Source organism: Pipistrellus kuhlii, unplaced genomic scaffold (genome assembly GCF_014108245.1).
Source record: "Pipistrellus kuhlii isolate mPipKuh1 unplaced genomic scaffold, mPipKuh1.p scaffold_m20_p_22, whole genome shotgun sequence".
NCBI lineage: Eukaryota > Metazoa > Chordata > Mammalia > Chiroptera > Vespertilionidae > Pipistrellus > Pipistrellus kuhlii.
This window is the reverse complement of record NW_023425521.1, coordinates 3,731,083-3,747,623: the sequence shown is the minus strand read 5'-3', so window position 1 is coordinate 3,747,623 and position 16,541 is coordinate 3,731,083. Positions and strand designations below refer to the sequence as shown.

General features: G+C 52.7%; 1 protein-coding gene across 2 annotated transcripts; it reads right to left on the bottom strand.

Moving 5' to 3' along the window:
• Positions 1-93: 93 nt before the first annotated feature.
• DCAKD (dephospho-CoA kinase domain containing) lies at positions 94-16,178 on the bottom strand. Of its 2 annotated transcripts, none has more exons than XM_036451321.2 (5): positions 16,085-16,178; positions 8,153-8,386; positions 7,576-7,779; positions 3,719-3,806; positions 94-674 (listed from the first exon to the last, which is right to left on the bottom strand). In XM_036451321.2, exons 2-5 carry the CDS (start codon positions 8,262-8,264, stop codon positions 383-385), a joined length of 696 nt encoding a protein of 231 aa, XP_036307214.1. In that variant the 5' UTR covers positions 8,265-8,386; positions 16,085-16,178; the 3' UTR covers positions 94-382. The 2 variants fall into 2 exon arrangements, with proteins under 2 accessions (XP_036307214.1, XP_036307215.1); XM_036451322.2 differs by lacking the exon at positions 16,085-16,178 and adding an exon at positions 11,706-11,824.
• Positions 16,179-16,541: the final 363 nt, after the last annotated feature.

Below are 16,541 nucleotides of genomic sequence, written 5' to 3'. Positions count from 1 at the left end.
CACCTCGGCTGCGCTCACTGCCCAAAAAACCTGGCGGGCCGGATCAGACTCCTCTGCGGGCTGCATGTGGCCCTCGGGCCGTAGTTTGAAGACCCCTGAAAGTGGTTCTACAGGGAGGAGCCCCAGGGAAGATAGGAGGGAATATCCACAGGCAGGGATGTTTCTTTGCCTCAGACAGAATGTACCCCAAAGAAGGGGCAGGGCTCCAGCATATATATAGAGAGAGAGACAGGGGGGGGGGGGGTGTGAGGGAGAGAGGGTGAGGGAGAGAGAGAGCGGGAGCGAGCGAGCGCCCGCGCGCTGAAGAGGCTGAAGGAAACCGGATGCATTCATTACCTAGCTTCCCAGGAGATCCAGGGGCTTCCTGCCTTGGAGGGCCCGGCTAGGGGGAAGGCAGGAGGCAGCGGGTGAGCAGGTAGAGGAGGCTAAGGACGCCAGCCAGACCTGCGAGGACCCCGAGCCTCAGGGGCAGGTACCCCAGGGAGCGCTCCAGCTCGGCGTGCAGGAGGATGACCTGGCGCTTGGTGACGCTCCACTCGCCTGAGTTGTCTAGAACGTGGCGGGCCATGCGGGCTTTGTCCCTCAGGGGCAGCTGAGCGTTGATCCGAGCCTCCGCGTCCTCTTGGTTCAGGCTGTTCCGTCGCATCAGGCGTGCCAGCTGCGTGTCCCGATCGCTACGGACAGGGCAAAAGGGCTGAGCAGGCTTTGTGGGCCCCAGGCTCCCTCCCCACCAGCAAGTTAAAGGGGCGGGCAGCCCCTTCTCTCAAATCAATTTAGGGTCCCGCAGCCAGGGAAGGGGGCCTGGCAGCTCACAGACTGCCCCCCACTCTCCCTGCTCTGTGAGGGCTCTGGTAGCATGGTGGGCTTGACACAGACAAGGGGAAAGGCTGCAAAAGCTGCTTTCTGCCATCTGGGGAGAAATCTGCTCCACCACCAGACCTGAGCTTTCCTAGTTATAAGATGGGGGGATTTGATCTTCTATATCAGTGACCTTTACTGGAAGGCCTGTGCCTGCAAGCTCAATGCTTTCTGCATTTCCCCTGGGGGTGGACCTGCCGCATCAAAAATAGCTTCCTGGGCCACCACAAAGACCCCCTCCCTGCTGCCCCACTCCCACTCCCGCATATTTAGAGCTAAAGGACCTGCCGGAAATGGTGGCTGCTGTGCTTGATGCCATCTGTGAAGGGGGATGGGCCAGCCCCAAGATGCTTCTAGGGGAGCCAAGACTTGCAAATCGGATGCCCCCAGTCCCTGGGGCAGGACAAAGCGCTGCACATTAAGCTGAACAGCTCCCAGTCTCCCCACTCCAAAGGCAATTCAAAGGATGCTTCTTTGGCTCACTGTGGTAATACCTGGGTCCTTCCTCAGGAAGCCCCCTGTCCTGCCTGTGACTACACAGGAGCTGCCCGCTGGGCTCTGGGGCAGGGTAATCTGACACCCCTCTAGCTCCGTGACCACCTCAGCCCCTCGAAGGGAACAAAGGAAAAGGGCGGCCGCAGCTGCTCTCTGCCATTGGGGCCTCTCCGCTCTGCCACTGGGCCTGGGATTTCCCGGTTATAAGATGGGGTGATAGGTCACTGTAATTCGTCCTCTCTTAGGTCTGGCCTACACCAGAAGGCCTCCTGGGGTGTGAAGACAGACCTAAGGACAGATATGACCTGAACACTAGCCAGTTCCGTTCCGATTCTGCTCAAAATGCAGAACGAAATGTTGCAGAAAGTCATTTCTGGCTGGCTGCTCAGGGAGACCTTTCAGAAGAGATGGCATTAGTAATGGCCTTGAAAAGTAAGTAGGACTGATTTCCTTTGTTATGGGGACAGCATGCTGTCAAGGTCATGGGGCCAATCCCTGCCTGGCTGAGGAGAACTATATCCAACCTTAGAACTATACGGAACAAGAATATCTCCGGTCTAGGGCTGGGAAATTGGGGTGAGAAAATGGAGATGGCTTAAGGGCCCTGAGTGCACATCCTTTGGAAGGTGTGGCCTAGACCAGAGGGCCTCTTAGAATGTGACCCAAAATAATCCCATGGGGACAGTTTAAGGATTAATGCTATTTGTAGTAACGAGATTTTTACAAACACTAATTCCACAGTCACGCTTTGCTCAATGCCCCATACTATTTCAAACGCATCAGGATTCGTGTGACAGGAAAAGGAATCCACGAAGGAAACCTCACTTGTAAATTCACATTGTAAAGTGTGGATCCCTTTTATGAAAAGCAAGTCACTACACTCGTTTATTCATACCTCTGGCATCTGTGAGCCAGACACCCACATGTGCCAAAATTGGGGCATGAACGGCACCCAGAGCTTTGGCAAAGGTTCCTTGGCTGGTAAGTGGGGCTGGGGGATCTCCAGGGGAACGGGAAGAATCTACAAAGCCCCGTTTACCTGCCAGGAGCCATAGCTATCTCTGACCAACAGACAACAGACCCACCTCAAAGGGAAGTGCATTAAGAGGAAGGCGGCAAGGGTAGGTGGCTGCAATCTGTTTGCTCACCTGCACTCGAGATCCTTTTTATCTGGATCCCTTGGTACAAAGTTCCAATTGTACTAAGACTGCAAGGCAAGAGAATTCCGAGTCTTCTGGAGTCTGCTTGGCCTCAGGTGACAGTCTCTCACAAACGGGACCAAGAACCCGGAGAGGTTGTGGGTTTACAGGGGGAGACAAGGGCCCCAGCGGGAGCTGTGAGGAAGCCTGTGTCTCCACACCAGGCTCAGCAGACTCAGACGAGGTTTTATTTTATTTTATTTTTCATTTTATTTTATTTTTTCAGACGAGGTTTTAAATGACAGTCTATGGTGGGGAGCTGGAGGGCAGAGGGGAGGGCGGGCAGGGTGATGCTCAGGGCTCTGAGTGCTCTAGGCCCCATCTCTAGTGTTCCAGAAACCTCCCAAGCAGTAGTCTCCCGAGAGCCGCTCAGTGCCCAAGTGCCGCAGAGCCAGGTGCCCACTCTGTGTCTGCTTTCCGTGTGGGCGGCATCCAGGAAGTTTCTGGGAGGCAGAGACACTCATCTGTTCTGTCACCCCCCTGGGACTATGACTCATTTTTTTCTGACAGTTTGATCCTCCTCTGTTTGTCAAACCTGGATTCGGGTTTGCTTCATATCCTGGGGGATTCTGAGAACAAAGCTCCTTCCTTAGCTGGCTCTGACAGTTCGCTCTCTGCAACTTTCCATCCAAAGGTGCTGCCAGTGGGAGACCTTGGACAAATTTGGTTATCTCTCCCCATGTACCACCCCCCCCCCCCCCCCGCACACACACACACACACACACACACACACACACACACGTTTTCTCTCCTATAGCTCCGAAGTATCAACCTGAATACTTCACGTTGAAAAGTAAATTGGGTGAAGTAGTAAATGTGGGAGCTGTTTGGAAAGTTGAGAAGTGTTGGAGGAGGGATCCAGTGAATAACAACATGGTAGCCCAAGGCAAGGCTTGGAATCTGGGCTGAAGTGCCTCCAGCAGCCAGCAGGGGGAGCCCTTCCCAAGCTCTAGAGAAGCCTAGGGGCCCATCCCTTCCTACACCTACCCCGGGGCATTCCTGGGTTAGTTTCTGTGAGCTCTGGGCAATGCTGCCCTTACCCCCTGTGCTCCCGGGCTGCCCGGTGGGGAAAGGGCACAGTGATGTGGGCCATTTCTCAGGTGCACATCTTACTCAGGGATCCTCCTTTCTAGCCTCAGTTAGGCCAGGCAATGCCACACACTCACCAGTACACCACCACCGTGTGCTTCATGTACTTGAGCAGTTTCTTGGTCTCAAACAACAGAGGGATATCCAGAATCACGTAGCGGTATCCTGGAGAAAAGATGGGAAAGCCACAAGGTCAAGTCTGCAAGCACACACTGAGGACTCGCTATGTGTTAGGTGTGGGAACGGAGTTCGCCACTGGCTCCTACCGCTGAAAGCTCCCCAAAGCGGGGGAGGCCTTCCCAGGACAGGCATAACCCGACAGCCAGCCAGTTCCATTCAGAACAGAATGCTGCACAGAGTTGTTTTTGACCGGATGAGCAGGGAATGGCATTGTTACTGGAAGGAATGGCATTGGTACTGGCCTTGCAAGGCATGTAGGACTTCCGATACCTGAGAATGAATGGGTGGAAGAGAGGGTTCCAGGAATGGGGAACAGCAAATCACAAGGAAAGCAATTGCTCTGGCTGAGGTGGAGGCCTGGAGCAGTGGGAGGCAAAACTGACGAGGTGGTCAGGCAGACACAAACCATTGACTTCACCTTGAACTTGAACCCAAAGAGTTATTTCTGAGGAGGGGAATGACACAGCCAAAACTGTAGGAGACTGGGGAGAGTTTCCAGGAGTGACTGGGCCCTTTCTGCCCTGCTTCACCTACCTTTGTTAAAAAAAAAAAATTTCCCCATCAGCCAGGTCCAAGCCTGGCTCCCTGCTGGAGTCCCATAGGACTATCTCTACCAATTCTCCATGAGAGACTCACGTGCGGGTGGCGGCAGCAGCCCCAACCGGAAGGAGGCTGCTTCTTAGGGTGTCAGAGGCAGACCTGCAGCCTGGGAATGCAAGGATGGGGCTGGAGGTGCCACGGTGGTTATGGCTAAGACTAAACTAACTCCAGTGGCACAAAAGCACTGGCTGGCCCTCCTACTACAAGCCAAGACCGGGCAGTGGTGGCACCCTCAACCACTGGGAGCGGGCACACCCCTGGGCTGCCCACCCAGTAATACTGTGGGCTCCACACTCTTAGTTCTCTCTCTGCCAGTGACCCCGGTACAGGTGCAATAAAGCTGGCGGGGGTCCAGGAGCCGTAAGAGGAAGGAACAGGCACTGCTCTGCCTGGAGACCCCTGCCCGGCTTGGCTGGTGTCCCACTGCAAACACTCCCACCGACGGAACCAGACACACATCACGCACCAATTCCACGGGAGCCAAGGGTGACGCAGGGAACAGTGACAACACAAGCTGCTGAGTTTCTGCTCCCTGGGATCTATTGCTCAGGAACCTTCTAGTCAAGGAGGGGTTAAAAGAATGGGCTCTGATAACACGCCTGGGTTTGAAGCGCCCACTCTCTTACCATGTCACCTCGGGCCCCTTAATAAACCTCATTGTTAAAACGAATGAAAAGACTAGCTACTTCACAAGAAGATGAGAAGGATTGAATGAAGGAAATCATGTAGACCACACCACACCCCCTCATCCAGATCCCCATTAAGTGCCTCATAAATGATGGTTATTGTTACTGCTCTTCTCTGAAGAGGGGAGGCCTGCAGGATTGGCTCCCCCGCTGCCCTTCTCCTCCCCCACCCCCCACCCCCATCCCCCAAAACTCAGAACAAGAGCCAGGGCCAGATTCTCTCTGGGCCTCTTATCTCTCTTTCCTGCTCCGCTCCTGTCCCGTCCTCTCCCCTCACTGCCCTTTCTCCTCTGCCCTCTCGGGAGCGCATGGCCAGCTCTTTGGTTCACGGGCAAAAGGGCTTTTCAGCTGTCACAGCCCTCCTGCTTGATAAGCTCTGCAAACTATCCTGACTCTATTAAGACATCCGCCTGCCTACACAGAGACCTCCCCAACAGCTGGTGATCTTATCTGACGTTTGATTATACCAGCTCTGACAGTTGTATTTGTTACAGCCATCAGGGAGAAGCGGGGACTGCGGAAGCCACAGCTGTCGTCCCCATTTTTCACCTTATCGAGCTGAAAAGAGCTTTCTGGCTTTTATTTAAGTGGCGGTGGTTGGCGAGAGGGGAGGCTGGGTGGATGACACTGCGAGAGGACTCTGGAGCAGGTGACATTATCCGACGCTTAATTTCATAAGCGGAAAGCCGCTGCTCTCCCCACAGCCCCGCAGATGTACTTGCAACCGGCCTGGGAGTGAACGCGAAAGGGCACAAATGAAAGGCAGAAGGCTTCGTGCCTGGGTGGGGGCAAGAGGGGATCCTGGCACAGACACAAGAGGCAGAACAAAAAAGGAATCTAGAGACTCGCCTTGAGGAAGGAGGGAGGGAGGGAGGGAGGGAGGGAGGGAGGGAGGGAGGGAGGGAGAAAGCGAGGGAGGGAGGAAGGCAGGAAGGGAAGAAGAGAGGCAGGCGTGCGGCAAGGTACTGAGATGCAGAGCAAAAGCCGGTCCAGCAGGGAGGATGCACCAAGGATGTCTGCGAACTCATCCCTTTCCTCTGGAGAAAGGTGTGGCCAGACGGGGGTGGGACACCCCACTCTGTACCTGAGAACCTGATGCCTGAGAAAGGAAGGGATTCGGCCAGGATCACAGAGCAAAAGCTAGAAGGAAACCTGGAAGCCTGGCTCATACCCTCCAGGAAGGAAAGTCTCGGCATCATGACTGACAGCGGGGAGACACACAGCCAGGCCCTCAGCGCTGAGACGCAGACTGGAGGCCACATACGCCAAAGGCTGCAGGAGCCCTGGGCTAGCCTCTCGCCCGATCCCAAGCCACGGCCCTCTGCTCACCCACTTCTGGTGACCGACTCCATCGTGGACAGAAAGTGTTAGGTCACCCTGCCCAACACCGTCCTGAAGAACAGGACCGGAACTGTGGCCTCTGGTTGGGGAAAGGTTAGCAACAGCTGCGCAAGGTTCCTGCCAGCTGACCACAGACCTCTGCTTCTCAAACACTCTCCTCTCCTTTTGGTCCAGCAAGGCACCTGGCCTCCGCTGCCCATGCCAGGCTCCATGAGCCCCAGCCCCAAAGGCTCATCCTCCACTCAGAACCCCTCCTCCACCTGCCCTGGCCCTCCTGAGTCCTCCCCCATTTCCTGTCTGCTAACTCACTTTCCCAGGAGGTGTGACCAGCCCCAAACCCAACTCTGACTGTGGCTTCTATTTGTGGGGTGATGGACAGTCACTGACGTGGGCTCTTAGTCACCCTAATAGCCCTGCAAGGTTGGCATTCTTAGTCTCCTGATGCAGATGAGGAAAGAGGTGGAGTGGTTGGCTCATGGACAAAGCCAAACAGCTAGAAACTGTGAGAGCCAGGCCTTAAACTCAGGTCTTATGACCCCATTACTCATCAGCTGTTATTACTCCCGTCCCTGCTGGAAAAATCAACTTACTTCCTGGGGATCATGGCTCAAAAGGCTCTCTTCTCATTAAACTGTCAACCTCCTTGCCGAAACCGGTTTGGCTCAGTGGATAGAGCATCGGCCTGTAGACTGTAAGGTCCCGGGTTCGATTCTGGTCAAGGGCATGTACCTTGGTTGCCGGCACATCCCCAGTAGGGGGTGTGCAAGAGGCAGCTGATCGATGATTCTCTCTCATTGATGTTTCTAACTCTCTATCCCTCTCTCTTACTCTGTGTAAAATAAATAAATAATATATATATATATATATATATATATATATAGCAATAAAATATATATTTTTAAAAATAAATAAATAAATAAACTGTCAACCTCCTTAAGAGTTGAGGGACATGTGCTTCTTTCCTTTGGGACTGGTATGGGGCTCTGCATGAGAGTGATGCCAGTAGTGTGAACTCTACAGCTCGGACATCCAGCCTCCCCCACCGCCGACCTTTCTGCAGAGGAGAAGGGCCCTGGCCCTGGCAGGAGAGGGCTTTGCCCACACCCGTCCCAGGCCCTGGGTCTTACCCCGAAGGAAGTACTTGAAGGTCTCCTTCATCATTTCCTTTTGGATCTCAGGGTGAGTGATGGTGTTGAGCAGATGCCGTCGGTCGGGCTGGTTAAATATCAGGTCCCCCAGGACCTTGCGGTTGATGTCTCCATTCTCCAACAAGACCTCAGTGCCAAAAGCCTCCACAATGCGCCGGTGGGCGGGGCATCCCGGCTGGACCACTGTGGCAGGAGAGGAAGGCTGGGTCACTCTTTGGAGCCTTAGGCCAGCCAGAGGACCCTCAGTGACTGGAGACAAAATGATGGGGGAACCAGGGTTGCTCCTTTCAATAGAAGCAAAAGTGAAATGAGGGGAAGGAAGAGAGCAAAGTGCACAGAGTCCCTCGAGTTGGTCATGGGGTGCGGTGAAGGCGGGGAGACCTCTAACGAGATGGAGGAATAAAGAGAAAAGTGAGAGGACAAGCATGAGGCAGGAGCAGGACATCAGCCAGGGTCAAAAGGGTAGTCTTCCCCAACTCTGAGGCCGTGAAGGGCCTAAGAAAAGGAAGCACAGGGAGCTGCGATGGACAGTCCCACACCCTGACCCCTCACTCACCATGTCGGGCGATGACGTCGACATCAATCACCGCACAGCCCAGCTGCTGGAACACCTGGAGCACGGAGCTCTTGCCGGAGGCGATGCCCCCTGTCAGGCCCACCAGGAACATCTTCCCGGGAAGAAGGCGGGCAGTGAGGCTGGAGTCCCAGAAGTTGGACAATCCCTGGAGCAGGGGTAGGGCAAGCTCAGCCAATCAGGATGAGCCACCACAGGACTGCCAGAGGGACCTGCCTGTGGGACAAGGGCAGGTCTGATCAGCCGGGAGAGGAAGGCAAAGGCAGGGGAGGGAGACACAGCCTGGCAGGCCAGCCAAGCCCAGAACTTCGGGGGCTATGGGTCCATCCTGGAGCTGAAAACCCTTTCAGGAAAGGCCCCCAGGATTATTTAAAAAACACTCCTAAAGAAGGCAAACTAACACAGTCTAAATTTAGCCAAGTGCTGAGGAGGCAGAATAAGGTCGGGTGCTGTTAAGCAAAGTGTGCTTTCCGAGGGGGCAGTCCCTGGCGTAGGCACAGTTCCTGGAGGAAGGGGACACCTGTGAGCCCAAGGCACTTTCCCGTGCCCACAGAGCGACTCTCCCCCCCCCAGCCTCCACTTCGTTTTAAATTTATTTGAGGGAGAGAGAGGGCGAGAGAGAGGAAGAGAAGGAAGGAGAGAGGTAGGGGAGGTGGGAGGGGAGGAGAGAAAGAGAAACATCTATGGAGAAACACCGATTGGCTGCTACCTGCATGTACCCTGATGGGGGATCGAGCCTGCAACGAGGGCATGTGCCCTGACCGGGAATGGAACCAGCAACCTCTTGGTGCACAGGAAGACACTCAATCAACTGAGCCACACCAGCCAGGGCCCAGCCTGCACTTCCTAGTCTGGCACACCTAGGCTCTCAGAAAGAAAGGGCCGGCCGGCCTCACCCTAACACCAGCCGTAGGACTATCTGGGCGGCTATTCTAGACCGAGATGAGTAATCCTCCTCCTCAGCCAAGAAGCGGATCAGATGAAAACCTCAACGGCAAGCAGTGGTTCCGTGGCCACCAAGTCTGAGGTTTAGAGAGGCATGGGTCGTGCCAAAAAGGAGTGCGAGGAAGGGCTGGCAGGCTTGGGTGGGGATAACTCTGAGCTAGGTGCGACCTGCAGCTCTCAGACTGAGCAGCAGCAAGCAGCACGAATGTTAGAACACGGGCCTCTTCAAATCCGGTTCCTTGGTGATGAGGGGTGGAAAGTGGGGGTTAGGCAGATTGCAAGGGGAAAAAGTTTTCATAAAATTATGTCCCCATTCCTGCAACCTCAAGACCATCTAACAATAGAGTAGACATCGTCCTGATACCCACAAGTTGCAGGTTCGATCTCCAGTCAGGGCACATACAAGAATCAACCAATGAATACACGAATAAGGTGAACACAAGTTGATGTTTCTCTCTCCCTCTCCCTCTTTCTCTAAAAAAAAAAAAAAAAAAAAAAAAAAAAGTCATGTTGCTTTAGCTGAAGTACACAGGGTTACCATGTCTTGAGCTTTGTTGCCAGACTGAAATAAATGTAGTTGAAGGTCTGGTCTTCCCACCTTTCCTTCGGCGTCAAACCACATCTCCCAAACCCTAAAATCTGTCATGCCTTTTTGTTGTTGTTAAACAGCAGATTTACTGTCCTAATTACACTGTGCTTGGGCTTATGCCGAAAGGAGTTTGCTCCCTGAGGACACTCCAAATGGCAGGGGAGGCGGCTGCTCCGATGAGGGCCGAGGGGGCGGGTGGCTGGGAGCAGCTCGGGGGCCAACCTAAAGGTTTAAATCTGCCCAAGCTCCCCCCCCCCCCACCCACCCTGGAAGCCAGGGCAGAGAGAGGAAACTATCCACCCGCTTCATCATCCAAACGGAGAGCTCTGAGCTAGTAAGCCACTTCCAAAGCATTTCTCTCCATCTGAGACTGGAGTCATCTCCAGGGGGCCTCCCCCCAGCTCACAGAAAGGAGTGAAGGAGAGGTTCCGTTGTCAAAAATAAGTTCATCTGCTCCGCTGCAGCTGGACAGCCTTTTAAATCCCAACTTTGTCCCGCTGTCTCTAAATCAATGAGTCAGCCACTCTGCTGTTGAAGACCCATCTGGAACAATGGGATGGGACTTGAGAATAGGTTGTGTCTGAGCGAAAAGGCAAAGGCTAGTTCTCCACAGGGTCCTGACATCTCACAGGGGAAGCCAGCCGCCGGCTCGGGTCAGTGGGGCTTTGCCGGTTGGTTGAAAGGGCCCGGAAGGCCATGTGGCTGAGACTGCTCCTGCCCGTCCACAGAACCAGGACCCTGTCGAAATCGACTGAGTCTGAATCCTGGGGACGGCGGTGCCCCGGCCGTTCCGCTGCGTCACAGGGCTTGGGACAGACTCTAACCCTTCACCTACAGCAGCAGAGATGGAGGATCGGAGAGGGGAAGGGCCTGGCCCAGAGCCACAGCTGTTCGTGGAGGCTGGATAGAATCCAAGGCTCCTAACGCTGAGTCTAGACCCCTGCTTTTCTGTACTCCGGGAACAAAAATTAATTTACCTCTAGGACATAATAAGGATGGTGAATCTGTCTGCAGGCAAATCAATTCAGAGCCAAAGAAAAATGATTTCTCGATCATATTGGTGTTTCCCTTGGCAGAATAAGGGGATCTTATGGACAGCAAACAGGGCGCAGATGTGAATTCCAGTCTCAGCACAGCCCAGGCTCCCGGGGTAACCTAATGAATAGCCGCCCTTCTCCATGCCTTGGCCCAGCTGCGGAAACAGACCGACAGCTGCGTGGCCTCACCAGGAAGGCCAAGGGGATGGCGGAGCCAGGCCTGGCCCTCGGGCTTAAAGGGGCTGGAGGAACAACAGCTGTTCCTGCCCAGCAAACACCTCCGTACTCATCTGTTGCTAACCACTGACTGAGCTCCCCGGGCTTTGCACCCTGATGCCAGGGATTCTCAGGCACCAAAGGAAAATACAGGCCTTGCCCCTCAGGAAAACTGGAGGCAGCCAATCACGAAGGCAGCCTGCGGACAGGCAAGCAGGAGTCGCCATGTGGTACCCGCCCTGGGCCTGGATCTGTGTGTGTGTGTGCTGTGTGTGCGCAGACACACTCACAGGTTTGCTCACAAACCTGCCTGGGAGGGAGCTGCAACCAACAGGAGCCCACTGTCCCTCCCGCTCACCAAGAAGAGCATGAAGGCTTAGGTTCCAGCTGCCTCTAAGTCCCACCCAAACCTGCCCCTGCAGCTCCCCTCCAGGCTCCACGGAGAAGTGACCGCCTCTGTAACCTTTGGTGGCCCTCTTCCTGCTCTGGCTCAAGTCCACGCTCCAGAATCTGCTCATTTCTCCTTACTCCACGGAGGAACTCCTAAAGCTGGTTTCGATCCAAATCCCCTCGGAAACGTTAGGAAAGGTACAGACACCCAGACTCCACCCCAGCCCACTGAATCTGAATCTAGGGTGGGACTTAGCATCCAGCCAGCCTGGCACCAGAGCCACTGCCGACATGCACAGTTGCGGGCTGGGAGTGGGGAGGCCTGGGTCCCAGTCTCTGAACTCTGCCACGAAACTACCTGTATGCCTGCAGGAATCCTTCTCACCAGCCTGGCCCCGGGGCTGGGAGTTTGGGGTAAGCTGAGCCCCAAACACCTGCCCTTTGCTGAACCTTGGTTTCCACACCTGTCAGTGAGAGCCCCGGACTTCCATCGCTAACGCCAGCATCAGCTCCCGGGGGAGGTGTGAGCCCCTCTGGTGCCTTCTTTCTCTGAGAGCGCTCTGCTCAGAGCGGCCAGTAAATGCTCCCCGAATAACCAAAGGATGCCATGACGTTGGGCCTGGGAATCTTCTCTCTCAACCCCCCAAGCTCTTTGCCTCCAGCCTCCAGCTTAGTGTCTAATGTCTGTCTGTCACTCGCCAGGGGAGTGATATTGGTCAAGTTACTTAACCTTTCTTCGATTCGTCTGCAAAATCCAGCTAATGGCACCTACTCTCAGGTGCTGTGAAGAAGAAATGGGTGAACACATGGAAAGTGCCTAGAACAGTACCTGGCACACATTAAGCACACAACCCATGTTCTTTGTAAGTGATGAGAGAGTGTCGGATGAAATGTTTATAGAATGAATGACTGAATGGCCAAGGAAAGGGGAGGGGGAAACCTTGGGGTCACATTCTCCTGTCATCGCCAATGGGGAGGCTGAAACCATACTCCCAGCCTCCTTCTTTTTCCATCGCGATGTGCCGCTTGCTGCCAGTACATCCCTTCTGGGGGAGGGGAAATGGAAACAGACAAAACACCCAATGGGTTAAACAGAATAAGGAACTGATAACTGAATGCATCCTCTTCCTTTCCTCCCTTGGGAGAACTGCCGTGGGAAGTGGGTTCTGTGATTTGCATCTCCCCAAAAACAACCCAAACCTGCTGTGCTGGGGCAGGACCTGGCTCCCTCATTAGCTGGCAGCTTCGTTTCTTCCGCCTTGTGTGGCCTCTCAGGATCTCACACTGGGCATGACTGACCAGCTATGAATGGCTCTTCAAAGGGTACGTATCCATTTTGCTCCAATGATCAATATAATCATCCATGAATATGAGTCACTACCTGTCTAGGGACCCAATTATTTTCTCGTGGAAACAGTGGTTGCAAAAATATATTGTTTTCCAGTTAACTAGTAGGTGCTATTTTTATCTATGGTTTCCCCATTGCTAATCTTGTAAGATTGGTGAGGCGCTGCTGTGTAAACCTGAGTCCAAGTCCCCTTGCCTGCTAGGCCTATTTCGCTACCGCCTTCTCCTCCAGGCTGCCCGTTATTTGAAGGGGGCCCCGAGACAAGGGGTTGGCAGTCAGTATGCCTCTTCCTTCTCCCCTTGCCAACATCAAGGGAACGGCAGAACAGGTTTCTCTTCTCTTTTTTTTCTTCTTTTTTTTTAATATTTTTATTGATTTCTTACAGAGAGGAAAAGAGAGGGATAGAGAGTTAGAAACATCGATGAGAGAGAAACATCAATCAGCTGCCTCTTGCACACACCCCTACTGAGGATGTGCCAGCAGTGAAGGTACATGCCCTTGACCAAAATCGAACTTGGGACCTTTCAGTCCGCAAGCCAACGCTCTATCCACTGAGCCAAACAGGTCTCGGCAGGTCTCTCTTCTTGAGCACTCTCTAAGCACAAACCATCACTCCAGAGAGTTTTTATGGGTGAGCAGGGAGGCTGTTTGGACTACTATGCTGGCAGTTAGGCAGAAACAGGATCAAAGGGACTGTCACCTCTGACATCTCAATTCTGTCCCTTAAACCAGCCATGGGGCTTCAGGCAATATGCCAGCATTGTGGAATTCTGCTAACTTGCTTATAAAAAAGGATTCATAATGACTGCTCACGGGGGTTTGTCAGGATTCAATGAGGTAACATGTCCAGTCACCTCATCTTCCGCACTCAGTGTGCGACATGTCACTGAAATCTACTCAATTTCCCTAAAGGGCACCTTCATCCTTTCAGTTGCTTAGGCCCCAAACCCGAGTGTCCTCCTGTCTCCTGGCTCACAGTCTCCATCCAGCCCATCAGTGCCCCCTGCTCCCCACTTTCACAACCAGGCCAAACACCCCCTTCCCCACTAACCCCATTCTCTGGCTCCCAGGCTACTGCAGTAGCCTTTGAGTGATTTCCACGTTATCACCTTTGTTCCCCAACGGTCTCTTCATAATACAGCAGCTAAGCTAGCGTGTCCCTTTATAAATGCCAGTCTGATGGTGTGACTGCTAGGCTCAAAATCCTCCAATGGCTCTCCTCTCACTTAGAGTGCAAGCCAAATCCTGATTCAGGTAGATGCTCAACACTGAGCCACACAGGCCGGATATGAACCAACTTTATTTCTTTTCTTATATATTTTTATCGATTTCAGAGGGGAAGGGAGAGGGAGAGAAACAGAAACATCAATGATGAATCATTGATCAGTTGCCTCCTGCAGGCCCCCTACTGGAAATCAAGCCCACAACCCAGGCATGTGCCCTTGACCAGAATCAAACCCGGGATCCTTCAGTCTGCAGGCTGACACTCTATCCCCTGAGCCAACCAGCGAGGGCTGAATCAACTTTTTCAATGCTTACAGAAATGGAATAAATAAGCTGAGCTCCCTCTAGATTAGGGGTGTCGAACTCAATCAGAGAAGGGGCCAAAATCTAAAATCCAGCCTAAATCGAGGGCCGAATGGTTTACTGAACAGTCATAAACTGTCATTGTGATGGAAACGCAGCGGAGTGCAGTGATGACAGCGAGGTGCGGGCCACATTGCAAGACCTGGCGGGACAGATTTGGCCCGCGGGCCTTGTGTTTGACACATGTGCTCTAGATGAATGCATGAACTAAAACAAGTACTTCCACTCAGCTTGTAAAAAGAAGCATTTGTTTAACAATTGTCAAAACTAGTAATGTTTTTATGTTTTTGACCAATTGTGTATTTTAAATTGTAAAAAGTCAATCTCAAGGAAAATGTTTAATATTATGACAAATTTTTCAAAAATGTTTTAATTTTTGTTGCAACAAACCAAAGGCTTTCAAGCATAAAATCTATTATACTAGAGAGAAAAAATTCTGTGGAGAAAATAAAATAGAAATATGATTTCAAGAATGAAAAAGGAATGATGCAAAACTTCAACTATTAAATAAAAACTGGTTCATGTATCTTTTTTCTCCAAAGGATGAGGGAAATCAAATCACTATGGTATTTAGATTCCATTGAAGATTTAAAATCCTGATGTTTTATTTTTTTAATGTCCATATTTATAATTAACTATAAAGTATATCCTTTGCAACTACTGGAATTTTCCGAGAAAAATCTCAGCTACCTAAAAATGTGCAAGTGTATTATGAATAGACTGTAGCCAAACAAAGCTAAGCTCACTGTTTGCCTGCCTTCAGCAATCAGCCCTCATCTTTTCTCCTTAAGGCTCAGGCAAGGAAGACTCTGAACCCTTTACGTTTTATCCAGGGCAGATTCTGACTGCTCCAGATAGAAGCAGACTTGGTGGGAATTCAGGGCCCTGCTAGGAAAAAACCACCCAACTGGCCTGTCCACTTTCTATTCATCAGCCAGCTCTTTCTCTCTTTAGCATTTCCCTGTTTTCCAGGCCTTTGTTTTCAACTCCGCCAAATCAATCTCATTTATCCGGGTAAAAAATCACCAGCCCTTATTGAAAAGCTTCCATTTCCTCAACTTTAGGACTTAGTCAAAGTTGATTTGGGTGAAAATTTTCCCCTACGTAAGGGAGAGAGAAAAATCTTTGAAAACTTCATAAGCAAACTCAATGTCAAAGGTGCCAACGCCTCTCTCTGGGGAGCTGGGAAAGGAAGATAAGCGCCACGGGGGTTTTCACTAAAACTTGACAACACCTCTACCCTCCTGGGGAAGAGAGCGGTTTGAAAAGCGAAGATCACTAAAAAAAAAAAAAAAAAAAAAAAAAAAAAAAAAAAAAAAAAAAAAAAAAAAAAGTTACTCAGCACAAAACTTTCCATCCTCATGTGTTCAGATGAGCAAGTTGAGAGTCGGAATAGTACCCGAAGCCACAGAATTGGACACGGCAGAGGCTGGATTCAACAATGAATTTTAGGTCTGACCACAAAGTTCTAAAGCGAAGTGGCTTTGTACTGAGCCTGGAAAAACAACACCTTGCTCAGCAGGGTTGCTGTCAAGGCCGTGAGCCATAGATGTCAACGCGTTTGATCCGGTGGCTGCTACATAGTAGGTGCTCAATAAATGGCAACCAAGGCTTGGGGGGGAAAAGGCGCGAACTCTACGCCACGCAGCACGACTGGGCCCTACTGTGCGCCCAGAGCCCGGCCCAGCTCGATACCCGGGCCGAAGGGCCCGGAAACTGGGGAAAACGAGGCCAGCCCGCCCCATCCCCGGGGGCCCGGCCACCAGCACCCCCGCCCCCCGCCCACGCGGCGCGCTACATACCCGGGGCCTCGGTTCCGCCGGGGCCGCCGCCGCTCGCCCAATCTCCGAGGCGCTTACTGGGGGTGGGCGGGGCTTCGTCAGCGCGCGCTCGCGAGCCGGAAGTCCAGTTAGCGGAAGGGGCGGGACCGAGGGTGGGCGTGTTTGGGGGAATTGGGCAGGGCGAGAGAGAGGCCCTACCTCTGGCCAAGGTGCGTGGGTGCGACTGGAGAGTATTTCCTCCTGGGGAGCCGGGTCCCACGCGGGAGGATGCGGGGGGCGGAGACTCAAAAGCAGGCCTGGCCGCCTTTGGCTGTGCAGCCCCTGGCAAAGGTAATGATCGTTATGGTGACTGAGTACCCTTTACCTGATAGTCTTAAGAGCACACTCATTGAATCTTCAGCACTTGAGGTGGGTGCTGTCACCGTCCTCATTTTACACGAGAGGAAACTGACGTTTAGAGATAGGTTCCTCCCTCTCT

Bases quoted from the DNA above. Each gene is read 5' to 3' on its own strand.
- DCAKD (XM_036451321.2), bottom strand. From the start codon at position 8,264: ATGTTCCTGGTGGGCCTGACAGGGGGCATCGCCTCCGGCAAGAGCTCC. The intron at 7,780-8,152 runs GTGAGTGAGGGG...CTCCTGCCACAG, and splicing joins CGACGTCATCGCCCGACATG to TGGTCCAGCCGGGATGCCCC. The intron at 675-3,718 runs GTGAGTGTGTGG...CCCTGTCCGTAG, and splicing joins CACACGGTGGTGGTGTACTG to CGATCGGGACACGCAGCTGG.